The sequence below is a fragment of the Aspergillus neoniger genome (assembly GCF_003184625.1).
Source record: "Aspergillus neoniger CBS 115656 unplaced genomic scaffold BO87scaffold_33, whole genome shotgun sequence".
NCBI classification, from domain to species: domain Eukaryota; kingdom Fungi; phylum Ascomycota; class Eurotiomycetes; order Eurotiales; family Aspergillaceae; genus Aspergillus; species Aspergillus neoniger.
The window spans coordinates 310,165-334,662 of NW_020291161.1; the positions used below are offsets into that span (position 1 = coordinate 310,165).

Here is a 24,498-nt window from a genome sequence, read left to right on the forward strand (position 1 = left end):
GTGTATACTATAGATATAGACCGCTCTCATCAGAGAGATGGACCCCCCTAACCCCACACCACGCACACAAACCCCATACATTCCCCATCTCCTCACCGCGCCTTCTTCCAAAACTTAAACATCCCCTGCCCCAACCCATCCAACCCCCTCTGCCTCGCCTCCCTCCTCGCCGCCCCATCCACAACCTTATCCTGCTCCTGCTCCCCACCCTTCTTTCCATCAATCACCCTGACAAGAACCTGCATCAACACCGCCGCCAAAATACTCGCACACAAAATCCCCACCATGACCAGATTACTCTTCCGATACTTGGCCCTGCCCGGCGCCTCGTAATCGCTCTTCCACCCGGAATACAGCGCATATGTCGTCAATATACTCCCCAAGTTACCCCATCCGGAGACAACCGCTGATGCAGTGGCCACGCCTACCTCGCCGTGGCGGCCTTGGAATACCTCTGCGGTCCAGGTCATGGTGATGGGCACGGTGGGGCCCAGTCCGAAGCCGACGATTAGGAGGCCGCCGTAGCGCGGCCAGGAGTTGGTGTCGGTTCCGGCGTAGGTGGTTAGGAGGAGGCCGAGGATCTGGAGGAGGACTGGGATGGAGAAGAAGAGGGCGCGGTGGCGGTGGAAGCGGTCTGAGAAGGGGGTTACGAGGACGATGGCTATGAGGTCCATCTGTGGAGTTTCGTGTGGGTTAGTGGGTTGGCGGGTTTGGTAGGATGGGGGATGATGGTAGGGAGGGACGTACGATCCAGATCGGAGCGGAGAGAAGACTCAGGTCGATTCCGCTGAGGGAGGGGTTGATTGCTTCGATGATCACCGTGGCGTAGCTTTGGACACCGATGCCTACGCCCACGACGCCGAAGTACATGATCAGGAGGGGCCAGAGGCGCCAGTCCATGAATACGCGGGCGAGGTCCATCCAGGTCCATTGCGCTCGGTGGTATACGCGCTTGAGATCGTGGTAGTGGATTTCGGCGTCTCGGCCTGTGAGGGCTGGAGGACTGCGTGGGAACCACCAGAGGTATTTGCGGTGTGGGGGTTCGACGCCCGGGGCGAGGGGTCGGTCCGGTAGCCACCAGAGGAGGACGATGCCGACGGCGATGGTGATTACGCCGTAGACGAGGAACATCCATTGGAAGCCGACCATGCCGCGCTCACCGTCCATTTCTTGGAATCCGGCTGATACCAGACCGACGACTGCGGCGGAGACTTGCGCTGCGGTGTAGTATTGACCGATGCGCTTGCCGGTGCGCGATGGGGGGTAGAAGAGTGTCAGGTAGTAGGTCATGCCGGGCCACATGCCCGCGATGACGATTCCTAGAAGGAGACGGAGGAGGCTGGGGTTGTTAGTTGCTGTTGCGCAGACATGAAAGGTGACACAGTGGCCGGGGGACGAACTATAGACTCCATGCGGCTTTCATGGCGGCCATGCAACTGCCAATGACACCGACGCTGATGACGATGCGACTCATCCATACGTGCGGGCTCAGTCGGGTCATTATGAGGTTGGACGGCAGGTCGAATACGACGTAGCACACGTAGAACAGCGCCAGACCCGTAGAGATTTGGTGTGGAGTAGCGTTGAGGACGGAGCCGAGATCGTGACCGGCGTCGGTATTCATGGTTTGCGCAAGACTGACATTGGAGCGCACTGCTGCGCAAAGGAAGTAGAGGACCCAGAATGCGGGGATGATACGGAGGTCCAATTTTCTATTCAAGGTTAGGTGTGATCGCACCTAGGAAGGAGATAGACGGACCTGTAGATGCGCTCGATATCCTCAACATCGGGCTCGTTGTTCGGTTCTGCGTCGCCGTCATGACTGCTCAATGATCGCTCTTGGATATCCTCTGCGCTCAGGTCCTTTCCCGGCTCGTGGGCCTGGGATGGCGCTTCCATCAAGGACATGATGGAGTGTTTGCTAGGAACTCCTGCGGAAAAAAATAGTGTTAGTGCGAGATCCGGGGAGACACCATTGACGCCACGGTTTGGGACTTACAAGGGTGAGCAAGACGGTCGTTCCTCTAAAAGCGAGAAAAATGGTAAGGAAACGGAGGGTATAAAGTGGCTGATAAGGATCGCTCAAGCAATGCAGCTGGGCACCCCGCACAGACAGAGCTGCGTGGCCAGTGGTGTCACGGTGGGAGAAATCGGAAATATACGATCAAGATGGTAGTGATCAGCCCTAGAAGAGATTGCATGCCTGGTTAGTTGGGTGGATGCTGCAAGCATTGAGTCAAGCGTTGAGGAAGAAAAAAAAAGCGGGGAGAGCTCTGAGCATGTGCACGGATCGGAGGACCGACTTTATCTAGTAAGTCTGGATACTAAGAGAACTTACCTGAACTAAGACTGCCATGATGTGATGCTGAAAAGGCAGAAATGAAACGATTCCAGTCAATCGCAGCTCACTCAGTGAAAAGAGCGGAAGAAGAGCTGAAAATGCAAGGGACAGAGAATTGTACTTGGCTGGCTCTGTCCTGAGGCAATTGCCAAGCGATTGATAAAAAGAACCGCAGACACAAAGGCGGAGACGCGAGAGACGTGAAGCGGACCAACGATGGCCCGAGGAGAGTCCATCCTCACGAGAACAGCGACGGTTTCGGCGGATAAACAATTGCCATGGAACGAATCCAGAGGTTCCAGAGCAGCACCAGGAGGATTTGCCAGCCGACGGTCGGACGAATCCACTTTCGCGGTTGATGTGCTCAACAAGTTTTAGTTAACCAACAATCTCCTTCAGTCCGCAATGAGTCACTATTTCCCCCCAGATTGAGAATTCAAATTATACCTACTCCCAACTGAGTAAATTCAACGGTGTCGCTCAACACTAAAAGTTAAAAAAGCTTCAATCCGATGTCGGTGATTTCCATTCGTCCGGCAAAGAGGCCTGCATCCTGCAGTGTCATTGAGGTTGCCGTTCGATCTGCAGCTTTCTGTTGCACCGGTCGGTGACTGAATCCATGGCCCGGTGAGCCAATCTTCTGGGCTTATCCATCGTTTCTTTCCTGATCTCCTTCAGTTGATAGAAGTCTAGACGGCACTCTTCCACATTTTCTGACATCTGGACCTCGGTGAGACCGAGCAGACAAACGGGCACCGATAGGCTCCACCCAGTCATGGGCAGCAGATGAACGGGCCTGAAACGGGGAACCGTAATCCGACGACACTAGAAGTCGCGCACTTAATTTCTATCCAGTCCTAAGCTTGGCTCCCCTCAAGATAGTGACCGGCTCGTACCCTTTTGTAGCTCTGTATAAAACGAAGGGAGTTAGAAAGAATTGGCACAGTATCCTCTCCGTCTAGACGAGAAAAGCTTATCTTCCTGGAGCGGCTGCCCCTTCCCATGGATGCAGGGAACCATCACTAACCCGGCCAGCGAACCTGACGGATCCTGCACCTTGTTTGCGCCTGGAGCTAGGCCAGCTAATCGTTAGCCCATCAATCGTCGCTCTGCTGTTGCAGTTGATCTTAGGGAAAAGAGTACTGCTATCCCAGAAATGCAGAACGGATGAAAAAGAAAATTGCACGATTGGGTTTCACTGCATTTTCCTGTTATTCTCCAAGCCAGGAGCTAGCAAGCACATATAAACAGTCTAGCAAACAAGGTTTGCGCGACTGCCTGTATAACATGCTATGCTTATGTATGCCATCCGATGAAAGAAAGAAAAATTCGGTTATCGAACGACTTGTGTCACCTTGCTATCGAACGAGGGCCAATTCTCTTCTGAATCCATACTATTTGTGTATCATCAAAAGCTTTGTCGTACAGGTTCATAGCGGACGAGTGATGACCGAGGCACTATCATCAATATGCAGGATATTGAGCAGTAGATACAGTCAATCAGTGGAGGCACCCTGAGATTGAGAGCCTATCGATAGCCCACGAACGAGAGAAGTGCAAGATGAGTACAATATTATATGTCCAGATAGCGAACCACGGTGAAATCAGACTCACTCACCAAGTATTGGAACACTCGTTGTACATCTTAATAGAGAAGGGCAATGCGTCCCAATCCACTCACCATGAAACCATATCTGGATCAGAATGGTGGTCGAAGGATGGATTAGAGTCTATCAAACCGGGTAATGTGTTGGCATGAAGGCTGACTATACTCTTGAGGAAGCTGCCGGAGCAGGTATCCATTGCTTCTTATTGTTGTCACCTGATCTGGTTTTATTCTCTTACGATACTTGCTGTTGCCTCAGGCTGCGCAGGATATTGCAAGCTCCCCTATAGACGGGCTCAGTTTTAGTAGAGCAACAAACGTTCTAGACCAGTTCATTACGGAAGCCTGGACCGTTCCATTATGGTGCTGAAGATAAGCTCCTTTCTTTGGAGGGTCCACAATGACATCCATTCATCTTAGCTGCACGACCGTGCAGTATCGATGCATACCTCACGCAAGGGGCTGCTCATCATGAGCTATATCGGATGTAACATCTTACTGACCGGACTGGGTAATATTCATCGAGCAAGACTTAATCTAAGTTAAGCATGAAGATCAAAACTAGCATGTTTCTCGGTCTAAATACACGGAAATAGTCGGGGTATAAACAAAGCTCAGCAATTAGGGCCGCACGGCCCATGCTTGAATCACTAAATCATTATAGTCCTTGAGAGTTCGGACGAAGAAAAAAGCACAGTCGTGTATGCTTATGCCTTCACGCTGTTGGTGTTTTCGTCACTGTCCTTCTCCATATCCTTTGCCCGGTGGCTCAGCACGCTGGCGCGACGGACAGCATCGTCTTCCACGTCATCGAGCGTACGCAGGAGCTCACCATGCTTGCCGTACATGTGAGGCTCCTCGTTGGCAACCTTGACAACGTTGAAGACACTGGTCGTTTTGCGGAAAATGCGGTCCATTTCCTCCAGGGATCGACGGGCCGTCTCCGGGTAGAAGAAGAGCACCACTGGGAAGATAAAGGCGTTGCTGTTCAAAGGTTAGAACCGATGATGACAGCAAAAGGGGAATAAACGGGGATAAAGAGGAACTTACATAACCGCAAAGATGATGTAGGTCTGGTAACCAATGTTGTCAAAAGCCACAGGCGTGATCATGACCACCAGGAAATTGAAGATCCAGTTAGATGACGTCGCCAGCGCGTTGGCCGGAGCACGAATCCGCAGCGGCACGACTTCAGCCGGATACAGCCAGGTCATACCCAGCCAGCCAATGGCGAAGAACGTGTTGAATACGAATAAGAAGACGATACAAGCGATATTGGCTCCGTTGCTACCGATACTAGCAGTGACGGCAAGGATGACCATAGATATCGACATTCCCGCGGCGCCAAAAAGCATCAGTGTCCGGCGACCAAACTGCTCAATGGTAAACACGGCGATCCATGAAGCGAGGAAGTATTCCGTTCCGTTGCAGGCTGAGATCAAGCGGGAATTTTCGAGGGTCATACCCAGCTGGTTCTCCAGCACAACGGGGATGTAGTATGTAATCAGGTTGATTCCCGAAATCTGTTGGAACATTTGGTTGACGTAGGCTAAGACCACACGGTGGAAGTGGCGGTCCTCGGTCATAGTGAACATGTCACGGAACGAACCCTTGGCCATCTCCAAGACCGTAGCCTTGATGGCTGTGAATTCCGTCTCAATAAAAGTCTCGTCAGCGTCGCCCAAGAGTGACCGCAGGACAGTCCTTGCTTCGTCCTCGCGGCCCTTAAGGATCAGCCAACGGGGCGACTCAGGAAGGGGCAAAACGAAAACCAGGATAATGAGGGCGAAGAAAATCTGGAAGGCCAGCGGAAATCGCCATGCCACCTCATTCGGATCGGCGAATAGTAGACCGAAATCAATCCAGTAACTGATGGTGATACCGCAGGTGATCATGGCACCTTCGATCATGACTAGCATTCCGCGATGGTTGGATTTACAGCACTCTGACTGCCAGGTGGGCACGGTAGAGGTGTTCATGCCATTTCCTATTGACCGACGGTATTAGTATCGCTGCGTTGCAGAACTCACGAGTTGGATATTCATGAACTCGTTGCACCTACCGAAACCAGTAACCAAGCGTCCAACGATGAATTGCCCGAGTTGGTAGGAGGTACATTGCAGCAAAGCTCCGATACACATAATAAACGAACCCACGAAGATCGTCTTGCGTCGACCGAGCATATTACCAATCCAGATTGTGGGAATTGATCCAGCAAAGCAACCCAAATTGTACGCAGCGACGACGACACCTTGACAAAAACAAAGATCAGCCCGCGGGCTAGACCAGTGATTGGAGCATATCACACAAGATGGTGCACTTACCTTGGCGAGTCGACTGGGTACTTTGTTGCGCGCGAGTCAAGCTCTCATAGTATTCACCGTTGGTCGCGATACTTGGGAAATATTTTATGAACGAATCGAGGGTCAAGAGACCGCCAGTGACACCTTGATCGTAACCGAACAGCAAGAAATCCATACCAGCGATGACACTGATAGCGATTTGCAGCTTGCCTCCTGTGAGGCCCAAGTATGACCGCGCCATCTTGGAAAGACAGACTTTCGCACTCTCTATGGAATTATTAAGCCCGAGTTACTGTATTCGGTCGAGACAGGAACTGTGTAGTTGGAAGTAGTTGAAAGAAGCCAACACCGCACAACACGAGTGATCAGTAGTCAGGGAGGCACAGTCATTGGCTGGAAGGAGTATGTATGCGCTGGCGGAAGGAAAGTGAAATGGAAGGGAAGAAATTGAGAAAAGAAGAGAGATCAACCAGTAGGTTGCACGAGGGGAAGGGGACGGGGGGTTTTAAATAGCGCTGGAGTCTCAAGAGACTCGACTTGTCGCAACGGTAGGTTTCTAATGACCGATTGGGTGGTGGAGAGCTTGAAATGTAAGTAATAATATTACCATTCGGGAGAAGTCAGGCCAGTCGAGAGCATCCGTGCAATTACTAGCTAGGTTCAGTGAGGGATACTACTACTAGTGGTTAGTCGTAGGAGGGACGTTGGTACTCCGTCACTACTAGTACACCACCCAGAGCACACAAGTACCATGCGATTTGACTTTTGGAAAGCAGAGAAACCCACTGGATGAGACAAACGAAAAGATGGGATTGGCTCAGGATGACCTGGAGGGACTGCAATCGATCAGGAAGCTGCTTCTCGAATCCTGCAGCTGATTGGCCTGAGCCACAGAAACAGAAGCCTGGAGGGGAAGTTATCCCCACAGCTGCCACTCTCCGGATCCAGAGACTGATATTATTTCTCTACAGACACAGTACAGTATTCTGCGTCCGAGAGCACTTGCTGAAAGAGGTCCCTCCCCGGACCCATCGTCCAGGAAGATCCATTGGCTCTTACAACCAACGGAGGAATGACCGTTCCCCACATGGCCTCCCCCAGGCACACACCATCTCACACCATCTTGGAGACCAGTTCAGATGAAATGACGAGTGGTGGGTGGGTTGCCCGACTCCTTCTTACTCCTCCTCCACGATGAGCGGGCGTCGCGATCAGCGGGGGGCTGAATTGGGTGCCGCGTCTGCTCAGGCGTGTACTAGACTTAAGACTAGGAGTACACGGGTAGGTATCACTATACTAGGCCTAGTGGTGGTGGGAGTAAGCAAATTTCCACCCAACGGTCGGAGGTCTCCTCGATGCCGTCATGGGAGTCGGGATGCGCAGGGGATTAGCCGTTTCTGGAGAAACCGAGCACGGCGGTCGCTTCATCGTGGAGTGTTTCAACCCGCGGTTGGACCAGCTCGGATGTGAGCCAGCCGAGATTGATATACTGTTTTGTACTTGGCAATTCATATTTTTGGTTATTGTCCACTGTTGGGAGCTTGAGATAAATCCTACAGTGATTTTCGTGTAATTTTCTTTTCTTTGAAGCGTAGATTAACATTACATTGTCCGTTCCGTAGGCGGGCGGATAGCGGACGGCAGGCAGGAATGTGAGCCTCCGGGGCGGCTAACTGCGATCTGGGCGTTGCAGTCATCGTCATCGGCCAGTTCGCGTGGCTTCTCGCGTGGGCAAAATCAAGGAAAACGGAAAGGATCGTAGGCAGAGGGCGCTGAATCTAATCGTCATATTTCTTTGCTCATTTGATGGAATAGCTGATTGCGAGGTATGCTACCGTGTCATGGCTGTCGTGTGTCATCTGGTCCCCGTGGACCCTTTCCGTCGATGGAGGGAAGATCGAGCTGATTATTCAGAATCCGGGGTTTTTGGAGACTCCGCACAAAGGGACCGACCGCTTTACCGCTTCCAGTAAGGACATTCCCCGGCTCTATCCGCCTCGTGGGCGTTTGCTATCGCGTCCTCCTTGCTTGAATGCTTCAAGTATTGTGGTGTGGCATAGCTGGGCTAGCGACATCGTACCCAGGTCAAGCACATTATTATTAACTGATATGCAGAGTTCCATTAGCTCCCTTGTATTCTTTTCTCGGCCCATATAGGGATTTGCTCTCCACGGTAAGGCATCTCCCTCGTCGACTGAGACTCCTGCGGGCGACCGTCTTGTCATTGTCCAGTAATATTCTCGTTGGATGGGGCGCCTAGTCCCCAATGGGTCAGTTTGGTCTGATGCCGACCAAACCTTCCCTTTCCCCTCCGCGCAGTCGGGGATTCCGTGGGAGAGCATTAATGAATATCGGCCTGGTGCATGCGGTTACACTCGCTAAGACCCCGTCTCCTCCAATCACGGTCGGTGTTCGGCTCGATTAAGCTCCACTCCGCTCAACAAGCCGCTTCCTGATGCCTCCCTAGGTCACTCTGAGTCGTCTGATGAAGTTATTATTTGCTACAAGCTTGCGGATGAACCAACCAGATAATTGCAACCATGCAGTCATCATGTCGGTTTGACAAAAAGGAAGGCCGCCGGGAAAGTGCAGTTACACCGACCTCAACACCGACCACAAATGTCTTGACACAGACCGAACTCCCGCCGGTGTTGGTAACCTTAATCACGGCCGATATGCGCTGGCTTAGGCCTGGCCGGAGGTCACCGAAAATATCGGTCCAGACGACGGCCACGGTTTGATGCATTAATGCACTATGTATGCCACAGCTGCCTTCCCTTGTAACGTTCGAGCAATCGACCCCAAATATCCTGGATGTCTATACCCGCTTGGAAGGGTGAAGATGTGGGATGTCAGATGCTTATCCTGAGGAGCAGTCTGGTGGGGAACGATTAGGCTGTCTTCACGGAGGGAGCCCTGCGCCCGTCTCAAAGTACACAGCCCTGGGGACTAGACGGGTACGGGGTACCCCAAAGTACTAACGGATAACCATTCAGCTCGCCGGCCGACCGAGGGAAAAAGCGCGCGAGGCAAGCCGGGCACCTCACTGGCCCAAGGGTGGCAACCCATACTCCTTGCTGGCGTCCCTCGGGCGGGTTAGCGTCTAACCACTAAGCCGGCTCGAGTTAGTTGCCAAGAGACCAGGCCATTTCATCCATCAGTTGTAGGAATCCCCATCATCCGTGAAACTGCGCTCGGCCTCCCCCCGCAGTCAGGCTCTTCGGTTGTGGCCGAGCGTGTCTCCAGGTTCCTCTGCGGCTTACCAATTCTGGACATCCCGCGTTTCTCATCGGGCTGGAGAGGCGCACAATCCCATGGGCAGGAATTCCCCTACCTCATGTGCATCGTGAATCGCCCAATGCATCTCGTTTACGGAGTACCAATCTCTGCATCTTCCCAGTGCTCACTCGTCGCTTACCTTGCCTTATTCGTGGACCGGCATAGCAGCGCCTTGGTTCTTTCCTTTCTTGGTCGATAGTATATCACCTCGTGGTGTTCTGACACCCGCGTCAATTCACATGGCAGATTACTAGAATCTAAGATATCTTTGGCGCTCATCTGACAGACATGGTCAGCTTACCTGACATACCCATCATGATTTCTGGAATGCGAAACCTGATTCCCGAAAATAGGGCAGTCATGTAACACCAAAGGTGACTGATCGATCCCAGTCAGCTGGAACCTGGATAAACTACTGGGTAGATATGCACGGAAGAATTGTACCACTACATCCGCTATAGCTTTTGTTTCAAGAACATCCACTACGCAAACATATTGGTACCAAGGAGGGAACTCTGCTATGAGCTACTGGTCGTCGAACATATTACTGTTACTCGCTCTGATTGGAATGCGGAGTGATGAATCTACGTGGCTCGGAAAACATTCGGGCGTTTCCAGGACCAATATTTGATTTCCTACCATTCTGAGATAGTTGGTTTTGTTTGCGTGTCGGATATTTCCCCAACGATCACAAAGTAGAGACAATTGGTGGGGCTACTAAACGGATTGAGTTCTTTGGCGTGTGCTTCAGCGCTTGGATCAGGCTGGTGGTCTTGGCTCGACAGCGCGGGATTTTTGTTCCCCTCACAAATGAAACCTGTGAGTCAAACTGGAGATTCATGACTAAATGGATTCCGAGTTGGATGTAAGCATCCAGAGCAACCGAGGATATGCTTGCGTCCCGAAGACCTCCCTCGTGGATTTCAGGCGACGCCGCATACTAGTGACCTTGAATCCGGGGTATTGTGCACAGCCCAAGGTTCGTACACAGGCCACCCAACTCGTTACAACCAAGCATATGCGTACTGCTTGTGATTTCGCCAATATATCTTAGCGCACCAGCTACTCATACCAATATTCCTACCGCAACCTGCTCATGCAATACACCTTTCTACCTTGGGTAGTACCGTGGCAGATCATCAGCGCACACTAGCCAAGGATGAGCCACCAAATCGACCATCCAGACACTAACGTACTATAGGTACATTCAAGCTAAGCCGTGGCGGCCAAAGCTAGGCTTGAATGCGCGATGATGTCATTTCACTTCATTTGGACTTCCTTTCTCATCGTCCTCTGTCTCGGATACTCGGGCAACAGACCAAGCAAGCACGGCCGTCAATATCAGGAACGATCATGAGATCGCCTTTTCGAACATACCGAGTGTGCTTAGCATACGATTCACCAACAATGAGAGTATATGTAAGAACTCCTGAGCAAATACCAGGCAATTGGCTTCGCGGATATATTCCCCGGTGACCATCCACGATTTCTTGTATTTCTCCAACGCGCGTCTCATTCGAGCCTATTGACAGCAACAATAGTTCCGACTTCACGATCCAGACAACACAAGCTAGACAGTTCACCGGAGAAATAACTTCCCCAGCAGCCACTGGAAGATCCTGCTCTCAGCTTTCTAGAACTACGATTTACATACTAACCGACCAAGACCCCACCACCATGGCTGGCACATGAGCGGGCTCAGCCGCACTTCTCCCGACTGATATTCTCCCTAAAAGCTTGAAATAATACTCAATTCCTAGACTCCGAACCTACTAGACGAGATGCATACTGACTCCAAGCAAGATCAACAGTCATACGGGGCGTATGGGGGCCAGACCAGACCACGTTGCGAGTATGTCTTGCAGATACTTGGAGGATGTGGCACTCAATCACAGGGGAAGTAAACAAGTAAACCCACCTCCTAATTCTTGAACTAGCCCCGCAGCTGAGCTGCGTCTTGCGCCAAAATCCATTCAACAGAGAATGTGACTGGCTTGTGTAATGGGGGTAAATTATCCACGATACTGGCTTTGCCAAACACCATACCTTGATTGAGATTAGACAAAACCCGAGTAAATCCTATACCACGCAAAACTTAACCCCAACGCCAACTTAATAATAATAATGAAAAAGAAGAAAAAGAAAAAGAAATAAAAACCACAGCCAACAAGCAATCCTAAACAAACCGCCCCGCAAAACCTCCTCACCCCAGTATCAAAAACATACAACGGCACCACCAACGCCAAAACCACCCACTGCACAGCAGCCAACTCCCAAAAAACCCTGACAATGCCCTCACGTCCCACCCACCCAGGACCCGAGACCGTCACTCCGAACGCAACGACATTTTTACCCGCATTGATGAGCACCATGGCCTCGCTTCCGGACTGCGGATACACATCCATGATATAAGACATGGTGACTGATGGAACGAAGACAAGAGCTGCTGCTTGCATGGCGTATCCGGTGGCAGAGACGTATAATGATTTCTCTCTTGCGATTACGTACGCGAAGAGGACCAAGCCTGGCGGTGCGATCAGGAAGGGGACGATGAGTGCGGGCATGCGGTCTTTTGGGTGGTGGGTGTTGTTGATAGTGGTGGTCGTGTTTCTTCTGTGAGTGGCGACCAATCTGGAGAGGAGGTCGGTCAGGGGACCGGCGATGGGATAGCCTATTACGATGCCGAGGAAGGAGGAGAGTGTATACACCCCGATTGCTGAGGAGGAGAGATGGTACGGTGGTGCTGAGAGGAATTGGGGGATGATTGCGGAGATGAGGACGATTCTAGGATGGTTCTTGTTAGTTGATTCGTATAGTATAAAGAGTAGTGTGTTAAGTAGTGGATACAGCTGGAATGGTCAATTGTATAAGCAGAAAGACTGAATGATTTGCGAACAGAAAAAGAGTATAAATTACCCCGAAAGGAAAATGCCATAGGCGATCGTCGCAAATAAAGCAATCGGCACACAAAGGAACCGAAACGGGAGGGAAAATTGCCCAGGCCAGCATTTCAGTCCTTCAGGCTCGAGACCACGATCTCTAAATGTGATTAGATCCTTCCAGTAATTCCTTGGAGAAGGTTCGTTCTCTCTCTGCTCGACAGTTTGTTCCACCTTCTTTTCGACTTCAGCGGCATTGCCATTCCTATCTTCGGCAAAGCGACGCCGGAAGGTTGTTTCAGGCAAGAAGAAAACCGAAGTCAAGAAATTGACTGCACCGAGGATCGCGCAAACAATGAAAAACCATCTCCAGCCCTTGTCACCGATAACAAACCCTGCAATCATAGGGCCGACTTGAGATCCAGCGCAAAGCGACAAGGCGAAGAGAGCCATGGCGGTTGCAAAATACCGCTCCGAGAAGAGATCTATACCATGCAACGAATCATAAACAACAGGTCGTTTGACTAGAGATCATGCAAGTTGTACTCACTTACCAGCGATAATAGACGGTCCAAGAGCCTCGATAGACCCAGCCCCTAGATCACCAATGAAGGGAGCTCACGGGATAGTAGCGATGATGGGTTCTACGCACCAAATGAAGCCACGATTCTGGAGGCTAGTAGGGATCTGAAGCTATTTGCTTTCATACTCCATGTGCATCCGGCTAGGAAGACTAACATGGAGATCAAGATCACTGGCCGCTTACCGATGCACATTGCTGTCGGCATCCAAAAGAGGTTGGAAATTCCGAGTGCGAGTACAGGCCAGGCGACAAGGCCAGTAAGCATGTCGAATCCGACGTGGAAGACCTGGGCCAATGAAGCAAAACCTGTGGAGAGGCCTGCCGCGTGTAGGTTTCCGATGAAGACATAGAAGCAAATGTTCATCAGGATGGCGCAGCGGAGTTGGGTGCTCCAACACTAGTGCTTTTTAGTACTCAGATTGTTTGATGTAAGAGGGTCTGTATATGGTACGTGAGGAATACCTTTGGGTCATTGGGAGAACTAGGGCCATTGTGCATCTTGATGTAGGGGATGTTTCTGGTTTGGAGCCAAATCGAATGGGCAACTCAAAAATTTATGTATGCAGTTCCATTTCGTCTCTACATGCCGGACTGACTCTCAGAGTGGGTTATGCAAAATCTCTCAAGAAGTCTACTTGCTCTAGTAAGATCAAGATCAGCGAGTTCTGTAATCGGCGCATTGACACCTACGGTCTGCTCTGGATGGCTTGCTGCATGATCGCCGTTTCCCCATCGGCCCCCCTCGGCCCTGTCGGGATCTATAACTTCAGATGTTAGAAATATTCTTGGAATCTACCATTAGGCTTTCAGGACACATCTATCCCCGCCAGCTTAGCATAAACCTAGTTGCCGATCCCCCACCGGCTTCCCAGTTCTGATCGCATTCCGTTGGGAGCGCGGCGGGGGATGTAGTACAGGTGTATATCAACATAACTTCCATCTGACAAAAGGCAAAGTAACATACTAAATAGTCCGCGATCAAGGTATCTCTAACTCTCGTGTCCTTTATTCCCGTTTTAGAACCCCAGTCCTTCGTCACTCCAACATTGTACACCCTGCCAGTATGGACTACCTATTTTATGACATCTTTAAAGAAGGGAAGACCCTTGACGACGCCCCACTTGCCTTACTTCGCAAAGAGTCCGAATTTGCCTGGGCTTCAACCCATAGCGGAGAGACCACTCGATTCTTCCCCTCCATAACCGACGAAGAAAACAAGGTCAACGGAGCGGTCGTGCATTGGCGAGGCATTGAGAGTCCAGACAGGCTGAGTCCATTAAACAAGAGGTGCCGTGGATCAAGCATGGGTTTTCAGACGCCAAGGTCGTCCCCATTGGAAATTTCACTTCGGTGTCTAAGCTCTTCCACCAAGAAGGAAAGTATCTGCACTGTGAGCCAGTGCAACGTCTGCAGCCTTTTGCCACGGACCCGTGTGTGACATGGTATGCTGTTATCGTCGCAAGAGATGCATCATCATATGAGGCGATGTTTGGGGAGAGAGATGCATTGCACTGTGTCAGGCGTTGGAACGGTATGTAACTGGAACTTTGCGAGTAGGAGTATGTCTTTTCCTTTCTGGTCCACTATGGCTTACGACTTTCTGGAATAGGTGGGATAGCGGAAGAGGTGTTTGATGTGGTCCACCCACAGCAAGGCAAGGTAAGTTTATCGGGACTGCGGTGCTGTAACAAGAAAAGGGCTATCTGGTGAAATTTGACAGGTTCTCCGTCTCAAAGCGAATGATAGAGCAGAGGTAAAACAATACGTGGAAGATATCCCTTCCTTGAGCGAAGGTGCAGCAGAGGTGGACATACTCCGAGCAAAATCGCACATGGTCTGGGATATTTTCTTCTAGATGGTTGATTAATTGCAACAATGGTCATTCCATGGCCCTACAAAACTTGGAAAGTAGGTGCTGCCGTTGTGATGGCATATACTGCCTGTTTGTGTAGTCCTGTGGTATCTAAGCAACTGCTGGAGCTTTTACTATCATGTCTACACTGGGGATCAATACATAGAATAATGTAAATTTATGAATGAAATGGGATATACTGTCAAGATCCAGACATTCACTGTAGCTTGACCCCACCAAAGTTTTCGCCACCTCTGCTGCCTACTTGACCTCGACATTAACAACATCACCATTCTTAAACCATACATACTAAATCAGTCCCTGGGCATCATCTTGAGAGGGTATCAGCCAAGACTCTACGCTGTGAAGCTTTCCAGACCCGCAAAATACGAATTTCGACGCCGAACAAGGCGGGGGGACTAATACCAGCGAAACAAAGGTAGTGAATGGGAACGCGCCATTGTTCGTGTTGACCAGTTTTTACCCAATACGAACATTCAGAGGTGCTAAGAAACTACCATCCGCAATCTACTCCCCGCTTCCAGCGCTCTAAGTAGTAAACCTACATCGAAATGCCTTCCCAGCAGGGACGCGCGATCTTCTTCAGGGATTTATCGCTTACTCCTCCAAAGGGAACCACGCAAGCGGACAGAATACCCGATGATCTACCTGATACTATTCCCGGCTTGCCATTCCTACTGAGAGGATGGTCCGACTTTCCAAAGTGGGAGTTTCAGGTCCGACTGGTACTTGAAAACCTTGGCTTGCAGGACCTTGTCGACCGTGACCTTTCACGTCCGGAAGAAAACCATAAGAACTACATCAGATGGCATAGCTGCTCAAAACGCCTGCAGATATGGCTGACTAGGCAGCTTTCTGGTGAAGTTATGGAAGAGTTTGTGTCATCTGTCGACGACAAGGATTTTGCCGATGAAGCATACAAAGTGATAAGAAGGATTGTACTAGGGCACGGCATCGTAAGATGTCAGAACGTCGCGTACAAACTAGTCAGAATGACGCGTGCCGATTATTCAACTGCGGGGCAGTACATTGAAAATTTCAAAAACATCTACATACTCGCCAAGCAACTCCAGTGCGGCCTACCTCCGTTTACTGCTTCACTCTTGATGCTCAGAGAGATCCTTCATGACATTCCTACCTGGGTGGCAATGATAGAACAAACCATGCCTGCCGACGCGGGAAGCACCTATACAGACAATGATTTCTTCACTCTTTGCAGGAACGCGATCGAACAAAGCCAGAGGTGATCTGTGACATGAAGCACCTGCTAAAGATGTCTCGCTACCGGCACCTCCGCTGCTCCACATCCTGAAAAGGATTCTTGTTATACCCAAAGTTGCCTATCTAGGAAAAGACTACGACTTCAAAAACGCCCCTCGGAAGCTTCTTCGCCGGGAAGGCCGTGTTGGAGCGATACCATAAGTATGGGAGGTCACATGGTCACAACGCGCATACGCGCGTCCTGTTCCATATCACTTAAATAGAAGTACAATAAAAATACTTTTCTGCCTTTCTGTTTTTACTAGTAGCATTGCCTCGAGCTTGATCATAACTCTCAGTACTAAACAACCATTGGGCCGTCCGGGATGATCAACGCCGGGCAGCACGAGCCGTATGGTAGTCACTAGCCGGCGGAGCTAGCTGCCGGGATCACCTGGATCCACGGGTTATTTCAGCTGAAGCCATGAAAGCAGTCTCTCACTTCTATCCTCGCAATCTGTCTGCTTTATAACCCAAAACATGAACGAAGCATCAAGCTGTGGATCAAGACCAAATCGTCGCCACAATTATCAACTGTACACTACGTCCATCCAAAGAAATCATGTCTAATCTATTCATCTGGCCGGGATCACTATCGTCCCCGGGTGCCGGACTAGCTATTCGTCCACATACAAAATCCCGAGCCTGCCTTGTAGATCAGTGGGTACCACAGAGGCCCTGCACCTCTGAGGATCTGATGATGGCTTGTTTGCTTCTTTCTTCCGAAGACTAATCTTTGGTCCATCGATAGACTTATGCGAGTGTCAGCTGAAATGGGTTTGTTGAGCTGCACCACGGACAAAATGGCTCCCGATCTGCGCAGAGACTCTCTGAAAGGGTGGACAGAGTCCCGGAGTTCATTCTCCCAGTTTTGTCTTGGCTAGCAGTTCACTTTTCTACCCCAGCTGTTTGGGACCGACCACTTTGCGACTCTTCGATGATTGTTATCCTTCCGTGTTCTGGATTAATCCGATCGCTGGCCGAAGTATCAGATCACCATCATCATTGCAGAGACAAATGATGGTTATATGAATACACCATGGCCGACAGAGACGAGAACGAATCGAATACCCACAGGGATGGGCTGGAGAGAGACCCTCCCTCGGCCCAAGGGTGGTCCGCTTCTTCAACATTCTTTTCTAGTTCTCGATTGATGGGCGAGGAAGATGTCTTCAGAAGCGGCAATTTCAGCGAGGACACTTTCAGAGAGTTAAATCTCGCGCATGTGCGATCGAGTTCTGAATACTCATCCAGATCACACGCTGTCGAAGACGAGGCCGTCCACGAATTCATTACGACTGGTGACGGTATTAGGAGCCAATTTCAATTCTTTCAAACAGATTCACCGTCTCCTCACTTCCTCCCTACTTTTAGGGCTGTTGAAGGGCATGCTGAAGCAAGGCAGTCCGAGATAGTAGAAAGAAACATCTCTTCCTCCAATATGCAGTTTGGTTTCTCGAATGCTACATCGGTCCCGAGGGCCACTGAGAGGGACGTGACTTCCGAAGCGCGAATATCTAGTGGAAATATTGAAGGATTGCCTATGATCTCGGAAGGGCATGGCCTCTTTCAAGAACATGCTGGAGCACTGCAGTCTCGGATGGCAGAAAGAAGCATCTTTTCCGACAACACCCAGTTGGGGTTCTTGGATGCTACATCGACATCGAGGGTCGCTAACCAGGAGGTGGCTTCTGAAGTGCGAACCTATAGTGGATATGCGGAAGGCACGGCAGTTATATCTCAAGTGGATAATGCGTCCTTTCAGAATGCTGAAGTAATGCAGTCTGAGATGATGGAAAGAAACATCTCTTTCTCTAACCCCCAGCACTCGCTCTCGAATGCTACATCGGCCTCGGGATTCACTCAAAGGGAGGCGGTTACTGAAGCGCAAATCTATGAAGAATATGCGGAAGCAACGTCAACTCAGAGGCAGGATACCTCTCAAGAGAATGCTGCAGCTATGCACTTTGAGATGCTAGACAGTTCTATTTCGTCTGCCAATATGCATTTGGGAAACCCAAACGCAGCATCAGAATACAGAGTTGCTGAAAGGGAGGGGGCTGCTGAAGCGCAAATCCATGAGGGACATTTGCAAGAAACGTCAACTCAAGGGCAGGATACGTCCTCGGGGCTCCTGTCCACGTCACGGTTCGCCCGGGAAATTCCTCAAGCACAGGGGACCATACCATCCAACCAGAGCACTATACAATCACATACCGAGTCTAGGATAGAGACCAATGAATTGGAGGACCGCAATGGCGCAACGAACCATACGGACGGCCACAACGACACGATAGTTCATGCACAGACCGCTTCATCGGAATTGATTATTACAGAATCCCTTGAGAACGTAGGGGCCGAAGCCGACGTTGATAAGTCCCCCCCTCAGACTGTGACACCGGATCTTGCTTTCTGGGAAACAAGAATCAACATGATGAATGGAACAACTCAAAGAAGCGAAAGAAACAAAGGGACCTTTCTCATATCACACGCGGAACCTACGTCGTCCCCACTAACCATCGCACCCGCAGTGAAGGAACAAGAGATGGAAAGTGAGACAACCGACTCTAGAGAAGCCAAAGAAGACGATACCTATGCAACCGCTAGGCAAATGGACCAAAGTGTGTCTATTAGCCCTGCGATAGTGGCTGACCAAGGGGTAACGGAGGAAGATGAGGCTTCAGGAAAAGCTGATGAAGGAGACCATTTTCTATTCCATACCGCGCCCGCTTCGTCTTCGGAAGTGGTACACACAGTAGAAGAGAAAGAGGTCCTATGCGACGTAAACCATCATGACAGCATTGCGGTTGATGAGGGAAATTCGACATCCGAAGCTGGATCTCTAACACGCAAACAATCCCCAATGGGAGACGAAAGGAATAGCAAGACCTTAAGATGTACGAAGACTCGCGCTGCCCTGGATATGACTGAAAAATTACATCTTACCAAGCTTGCAAATGATCGAGTTGTTGCTCGTGTCAGTCAACTGACTAATGTCTCTCCTGGCGAGCCGTATCTTAACCCAGAGAGCCGAGATTTCTGTTTATACAGGTGGCTTAGAAAGGTGATGTGCATGCTTAACCCAGGCATACATAACGACCTATCGGCAACGACATTTCAAAACCTGCATGTTCTAGGATTTAGGCCCGAGGCTGGTAAATTGACGGCTCTGGGTGTCTTCTCTGCCCTACTGCGGCCGCGAGATACATTCAGTCTGAGCCAGAAATCCTCCAAGAGTATCGTACGGAACCTAAACGGCGTCATAAGCAATGGGGAACTGCTACTTATCTTAGGACGACCTGGAGCTGGGAGCAGTACGGTCGCAAAAACAATGTGTGGGAAGCTTGATGGCCTGAAGCTAGATCCTGAATCGGTCTTCCGTTACCATGGCATTCCACACCAGCAGACACCGGAGGATGTCAAGAGAGCAATTCTTTACAACTACGGAACCGACAAACACTTCTCACATTTGACGGTTGGCCAGACTTTGGAGTTCGCGGCATCAATTAGAGCTCCCACCGAAAGACTACAGGGGATAGCACGGACAGAATATGCAAAAGTCATAACAAAGGTTGTTGTAGCCGTGTTCGGCTTGAGTCACACGTATACCACTAAAGTCAAGGACGTGACAGAGGGTGAACGCAAGCGAGTTAGTATTGCCGAGATAATTCTGTCCGGAGCATCTCTAGCTGCGTGGGACAAGTCAACTCAGGGTTTAGCTTTAACAGAGGCACTGAAGTTTGTGCAGTCTTTGCGGCTGGCAGCAGATTTGGGTTCATCTTCCCATGTTGTGGCCGCATATGAAGCAAGCGAAGCAATGTATGATCTATTTGACAGGACTCTGTTACTTTATGAAGGTCGCCAGATATTCTACGGCTCTTCTTCTGAGGCTAAAGGCTTTTTCGAGCGCCAAGGGTGGTATTGCCATCCACACCAGAGTACTGCCGAATTCCTGACTTCAATTACCAATCCCACGGAGAGGCAGCCACGTCGGGGTATGGAGAACAGAGTTCCCCGAACTCCGAAAGACTTTGAGACGTACTGGTGCCAGTCCTTGGAGTATCAAGAGCTACAGAGGGAGATGAGTGGTCATAAGCAGATTGCGGGTTCTCACTCAAGAGAACGCCTGCTCGACCCTAAGCTGGACGAAGAACAGAAACAGCTAGGAAAGACACAGTTTGGTTCGCAGTATCCCGGTATAATGCTGCAAGTAAGACTCACTACCATTCGCGCTTTTCAGCGAGCTTGGAACGAACGTGCTTCAGCAGCATGCAAGATTACAGTGAACTTCATTATAGCCCTGCTGATCGGCTCAATGTTTTACAATACACCTGCAACGACCGCTGGATTCTTCTCGAAGGGCTCCGTGCTTTTCTATTTAGTGATGCTCAACTCCTTCCTGCCACTAACCGAGCTGAGCATTCAGCTTTCTCAGCGTCCAGTGGTGGAAAAGCATGCCTCATTTGGCTTTTATTATCCCACGGCCGAATCCCTCGCTATTCTATTGAGTGAAATTCCCAAGAATCTTCTTCTCGTCCTGGTGAACACTATTGTCATATACTTCATGAGCAACCTTCGCCGCGAACCTTCGCATTTCTTCATATGCTTCCTAATTAACTTCGTGTTGATCCATGTGGCTAATGCAGCCTTTCGGATGACGGCAGCAGTGACGAAGACACTTGTGCAAGTACAAGCCCTCGCTGGGATGCTGGTACTTTGGGTTTTCATATTTACGGGCTTCATTATCCCGGAGCCTCGAATGCCTCATTGGTTCGAATTTGTTCATGATATCAATCCCATCTATTTCGCTTATGAAGCCCTAGTCGCCAACGAGTTTCACGGTCGGGAGTTTGGCTGTGCCGAGTTCGTACCCTCTCAGCCCAACCTCCAGACGAACGCATATATCTGCTCAGCTGTCGGAGCTGTCGCTGGTCGTCGTACTGTTAGTGGTGACGACTATATCTGGCAGACCTACAAGTATACCTACGATCATGTGTGGAGAAACTTTGGTATTCTTACTGTTTTCCTGGTCGGTTGGATGGGTCTTTATTTCGTTGCGACGGAGTTCATTGCACACTCAACTATTCATTTCGGAAGCAAATCGGCTTACCTCAGGCACGAAGAGCATTGCAAAGAGGACGAAGAAGCTGGAAAAGGCTCGGTGACTTCAGACCAAGATACCACTGGCAATGTGAGACAGAATGATTTCAGTTTCATTGAACCTCAGCGAAATGACTTGAGCTGGCGCGATGTGGTATGCGAAATCCACACAAGTAGTGGAAACCATCGGATTCTGGACCAGGTGACTGGTTGGGCCAAGCCAGGAACGATCACGGCGTTGATGAGCCATAACAGTGTCCAGAAGGTTGAATTACTCAAGGTGTTGGCGCAGCGTTCCACAACAGGCACTGTCGGTGGAGACATACTCTTCAACAACTGCCTTCTGAGCACGAATTTCCAGCGGAAGATAGGCTATGTTCAACAACAGGATATTCATTGGGAAACAGCGACTGTTCGCGAGGCTTTGCGGTTTAGCGCAGTGCTACGCCAACCACACTCCGTCTCCAAGGAAGACAAACACACGTATGTTGAGCAAATAATCAAGGCGCTGGAAATGGAGGATTATGCCGACTCTGTCGTTGGAGTTATTGGAGAAGGCTTGAACGTCAAGCAGCGGAGGATTCTGAGTATAGGAGTGGAATTGGCTGCGAGACCAGAGATTCTGTTCGTAGAAGAGCCTGTCAGGTAAGCTTTGCAATTGGCATTTCTCGCATAGAGCAGGAGCTAATACTTAACAGTGGTCTCGACGTGCAAAGTTCACGCGCGATTTACCGTATTCTCCAGAAATTGGCAGATGCCGGACAGACAATAAACTGCACGCTGCAACCCAGCATGATGGCATTCAAGCAAGTAGACCAGCTCCTATTCGTCTCCGCCGAGGGTAGAACTGTATATTTCGGACCTACAGGCGAGAACGCACAGCCTTTGCTAGACTATCTCGAATCCAATGGTGCCTCCCGGACCGTCAGACAAGACGAAGATCCTGCGGAATACATAATCGAGATCCTCTCTACCACCACCAACAAACACGGGGAAGCCTGGTTCGATATCTGGGCCAAAAAAAACCAAGTTGACCCCATCCACGAAGAATTCGAGAATGTTCACACGCAGAACAACAACTCAACAGACGACAAAGAATTCGCCATCCCACTACACCTCCAATTCCCCATCGTCTTCCGCCGAACCCTCCAACAATACTGGCGCTCACCCCTCTCCATCCTATCCAGAACCCTCCTCCAAATAAGCGCCGCCCTCATCATCACCTTTTCCTTCTACAAACACGGCACCTCCATCAGCGGCCTCCAAGAAACCATCTTCTCCGCATTCATGATCTGCACTCTCTTTATCCCTATCGTCCACCAAATCATCCCCTTCCTCACCAAACACCACATAATATACCAAACCCGCGAACGCCTCACCAGAACCTACTCCAGCAAAATCCTCATCCTATCCCTCATCCTCACCGAACTCCTGTACCAAACCCCCCTCAGCATCTGCATCTGGGCAATCTACTACTACCCCATCTCAAACACGACCACCCAACCATCACCCCGCCAAGGCCTCGTCCTTCTCTTCTTCATCCAATTCTTCCTCTACGCCATCTCCTTTGCCCTCCTCACCATCTCCACCTCAACCCTCAAAACAGGAATCTGCACATTCATGGCCCTCACCTTCAACGGCGTCATGCAAACACCCCACGCTCTCCCCGGCTTCTGGATGTTCATGTACCGCGTCTCCCCATTCACCTACTTCGTCGCCGGCGTAACTTCTACCCAGCTCCATGGCGTGGCGGTTAACTGCAGCAGTGCTGAGTTGGCGGTGTTTGATCCGCCTTCAGGACAGACTTGTGTTGAGTATCTGGGTGATTATCTGAAGACGGTGTCGGGGCGGTTGATGAATCCTGATGCGATGACGAGTTGTGCGTATTGTCCGTACTCGGTTGCAGATCAGTTCCTCGCGGAGAGGGAGTATCGGTTTGATCGGAGGTGGATGGATTTCGGCGACGGGTGGGCTTTTGTGGGGTTTAATTTGGGGGTTGCTGTGTTGGTTTATTATGTCTTTTGGGGTAGGAGGTGGAGGTGGAGAGTGGGGGTTTGGGAGAGGGTTGTAATGTGGTGGAGGAGGGTTAGAAGGTAAGGTGGTTGGTGGTGGGGATATTTAATGTGTAATCGTATCCTTTGTGGGCAGTTGGTTTTACTATTTCGGGACTATTGTTCAATGTTTGATGTGAGGTTTATTATGGATATGAGTTATTGTGAATGTTGTGTATGTATGATGGGAAACTTAGCTTCAGATTCTAATAAGATGATTTGTATCTAACCTAAGTTCAAAGCACACTAAGGAAGCAACAACGTATTTTGATTCAAATTTCTCAAACTACCCTACAGGTCAAACGGCCTGACAGATCCCTCCGCTCATCAAGCAAAGACAAGCAGGGACGGTTCCGTCTTCCGAGAGAATTCTGCATGTAAAGAAAAGAAAATAGCGAGGGGAGATTACCCGAACCAGCCGGTATGAACACACATTAAAGCTCGACCCTCAACAAGTATCACCCACCATAGAAGGCCAACTGGTTGCTGTCCTAGAAGAGAGGTAAGCATGGAAGCGACTGAGTAACACGCGTGCAAAGGTGTCAGACATCGTTCCAGACGATTGTGACCGACGTCCTATGCACCATGCGTTGGTCGCCTTTGCTTTCCGTATCCTTCTTCTACCAACCAGGAGCGGAACCAAGATTCCATTCACCTTCCTCGGCCGGGGCGCTTTCCTGTTGAGTTCCGCCGTTGTCGTTCCATTGAGTTCCTCCGGTTTCATTCCACTCGTCGTTGACAGGCGCGTTGAAGCTATGGCTGTCGCCGTGAGGGGCGTCCTCGGTGGCATTGGCGGTAGGGCAACGCTTGATGGTATGGCCCACTATAGACGGGTAGATTTATGTTAGAGCGTGCTGTGTAGATTATTTATTTGGGGATAGCTCTTACTTTCACCACAGTTGTTGCACTTGACGCGAGAATAGTCTCGCTTCTTGGGGCAGTCACGACTGAAGTGTCCGACTGTAAATGAGCATAAGCAGTCTGGACGGTAGAGGTCTGGGGTAATGTCTTCGGGATTTACCCTCATCACAGTTACGGCAGGTAACAGTAGAGACATCGCGCGGCTTGTCACATTCTTTCGCAACGTGATCCTCGGATCTGCTTCGTTAGGAGATGTGGATGAACCAGGGGAATAGCTCTTTCAAACTTACCCGCAGTTGCGGCAGGTTCTGGGAGGTGGTTTCTGAGGACAATCCTTCGCGAAATGTCCCACTAGATTATAC

The 24,498-nt window shown here is 50.3% G+C and overlaps 6 protein-coding genes across 6 annotated transcripts; 3 read left to right on the plus strand and 3 right to left on the minus strand.

The window, feature by feature from the left end:
• Window positions 1-92: 92 nt before the first annotated feature.
• BO87DRAFT_316518 (putative MFS transporter) lies at window positions 93-1,908 on the minus strand (the record flags this gene model as incomplete). Its single annotated transcript, XM_025619734.1, has 4 exons — window positions 93-674; window positions 748-1,339; window positions 1,401-1,712; window positions 1,760-1,908. The coding sequence occupies 4 exons, from the start codon at window positions 1,906-1,908 to the stop codon at window positions 93-95; spliced, it is 1,635 nt and encodes a 544-aa protein (XP_025476351.1).
• Window positions 1,909-4,458: 2,550 nt separating this feature from the next.
• On the minus strand, window positions 4,459-6,840 carry BO87DRAFT_379543 (sugar porter family MFS transporter). The gene is made up of 4 exons (XM_025624065.1): window positions 6,272-6,840; window positions 6,010-6,198; window positions 4,998-5,934; window positions 4,459-4,931 (listed from the first exon to the last, which is right to left on the minus strand). The coding sequence occupies exons 1-4, from the start codon at window positions 6,489-6,491 to the stop codon at window positions 4,655-4,657; spliced, it is 1,623 nt and encodes a 540-aa protein (XP_025476352.1). The 5' UTR covers window positions 6,492-6,840; the 3' UTR covers window positions 4,459-4,654.
• A 773-nt stretch (window positions 6,841-7,613) lies between these two features.
• On the plus strand, window positions 7,614-9,357 carry BO87DRAFT_400105 (uncharacterized protein; the record flags this gene model as incomplete). Its single annotated transcript, XM_025625495.1, has 8 exons — window positions 7,614-7,686; window positions 7,797-7,841; window positions 8,377-8,492; window positions 8,526-8,654; window positions 8,779-8,985; window positions 9,019-9,066; window positions 9,107-9,130; window positions 9,247-9,357. 8 exons carry the CDS (start codon window positions 7,614-7,616, stop codon window positions 9,355-9,357), a joined length of 753 nt encoding a protein of 250 aa, XP_025476353.1.
• Window positions 9,358-11,586: 2,229 nt separating this feature from the next.
• Window positions 11,587-13,489, minus strand: BO87DRAFT_366268 (MFS transporter; the record flags this gene model as incomplete). Its single annotated transcript, XM_025621835.1, has 5 exons — window positions 11,587-12,313; window positions 12,446-12,893; window positions 12,963-13,004; window positions 13,061-13,388; window positions 13,454-13,489. 5 exons carry the CDS (start codon window positions 13,487-13,489, stop codon window positions 11,587-11,589), a joined length of 1,581 nt encoding a protein of 526 aa, XP_025476354.1.
• Window positions 13,490-14,054: 565 nt separating this feature from the next.
• On the plus strand, window positions 14,055-14,846 carry BO87DRAFT_389847 (uncharacterized protein; the record flags this gene model as incomplete). Its single annotated transcript, XM_025624909.1, has 4 exons — window positions 14,055-14,210; window positions 14,258-14,522; window positions 14,601-14,650; window positions 14,712-14,846. The coding sequence occupies 4 exons, from the start codon at window positions 14,055-14,057 to the stop codon at window positions 14,844-14,846; spliced, it is 606 nt and encodes a 201-aa protein (XP_025476355.1).
• A 2,317-nt stretch (window positions 14,847-17,163) lies between these two features.
• On the plus strand, window positions 17,164-23,321 carry BO87DRAFT_418672 (ABC multidrug transporter; the record flags this gene model as incomplete). Its single annotated transcript, XM_025626900.1, has 2 exons — window positions 17,164-21,869; window positions 21,923-23,321. The coding sequence occupies 2 exons, from the start codon at window positions 17,164-17,166 to the stop codon at window positions 23,319-23,321; spliced, it is 6,105 nt and encodes a 2,034-aa protein (XP_025476356.1).
• Window positions 23,322-24,498: the final 1,177 nt, after the last annotated feature.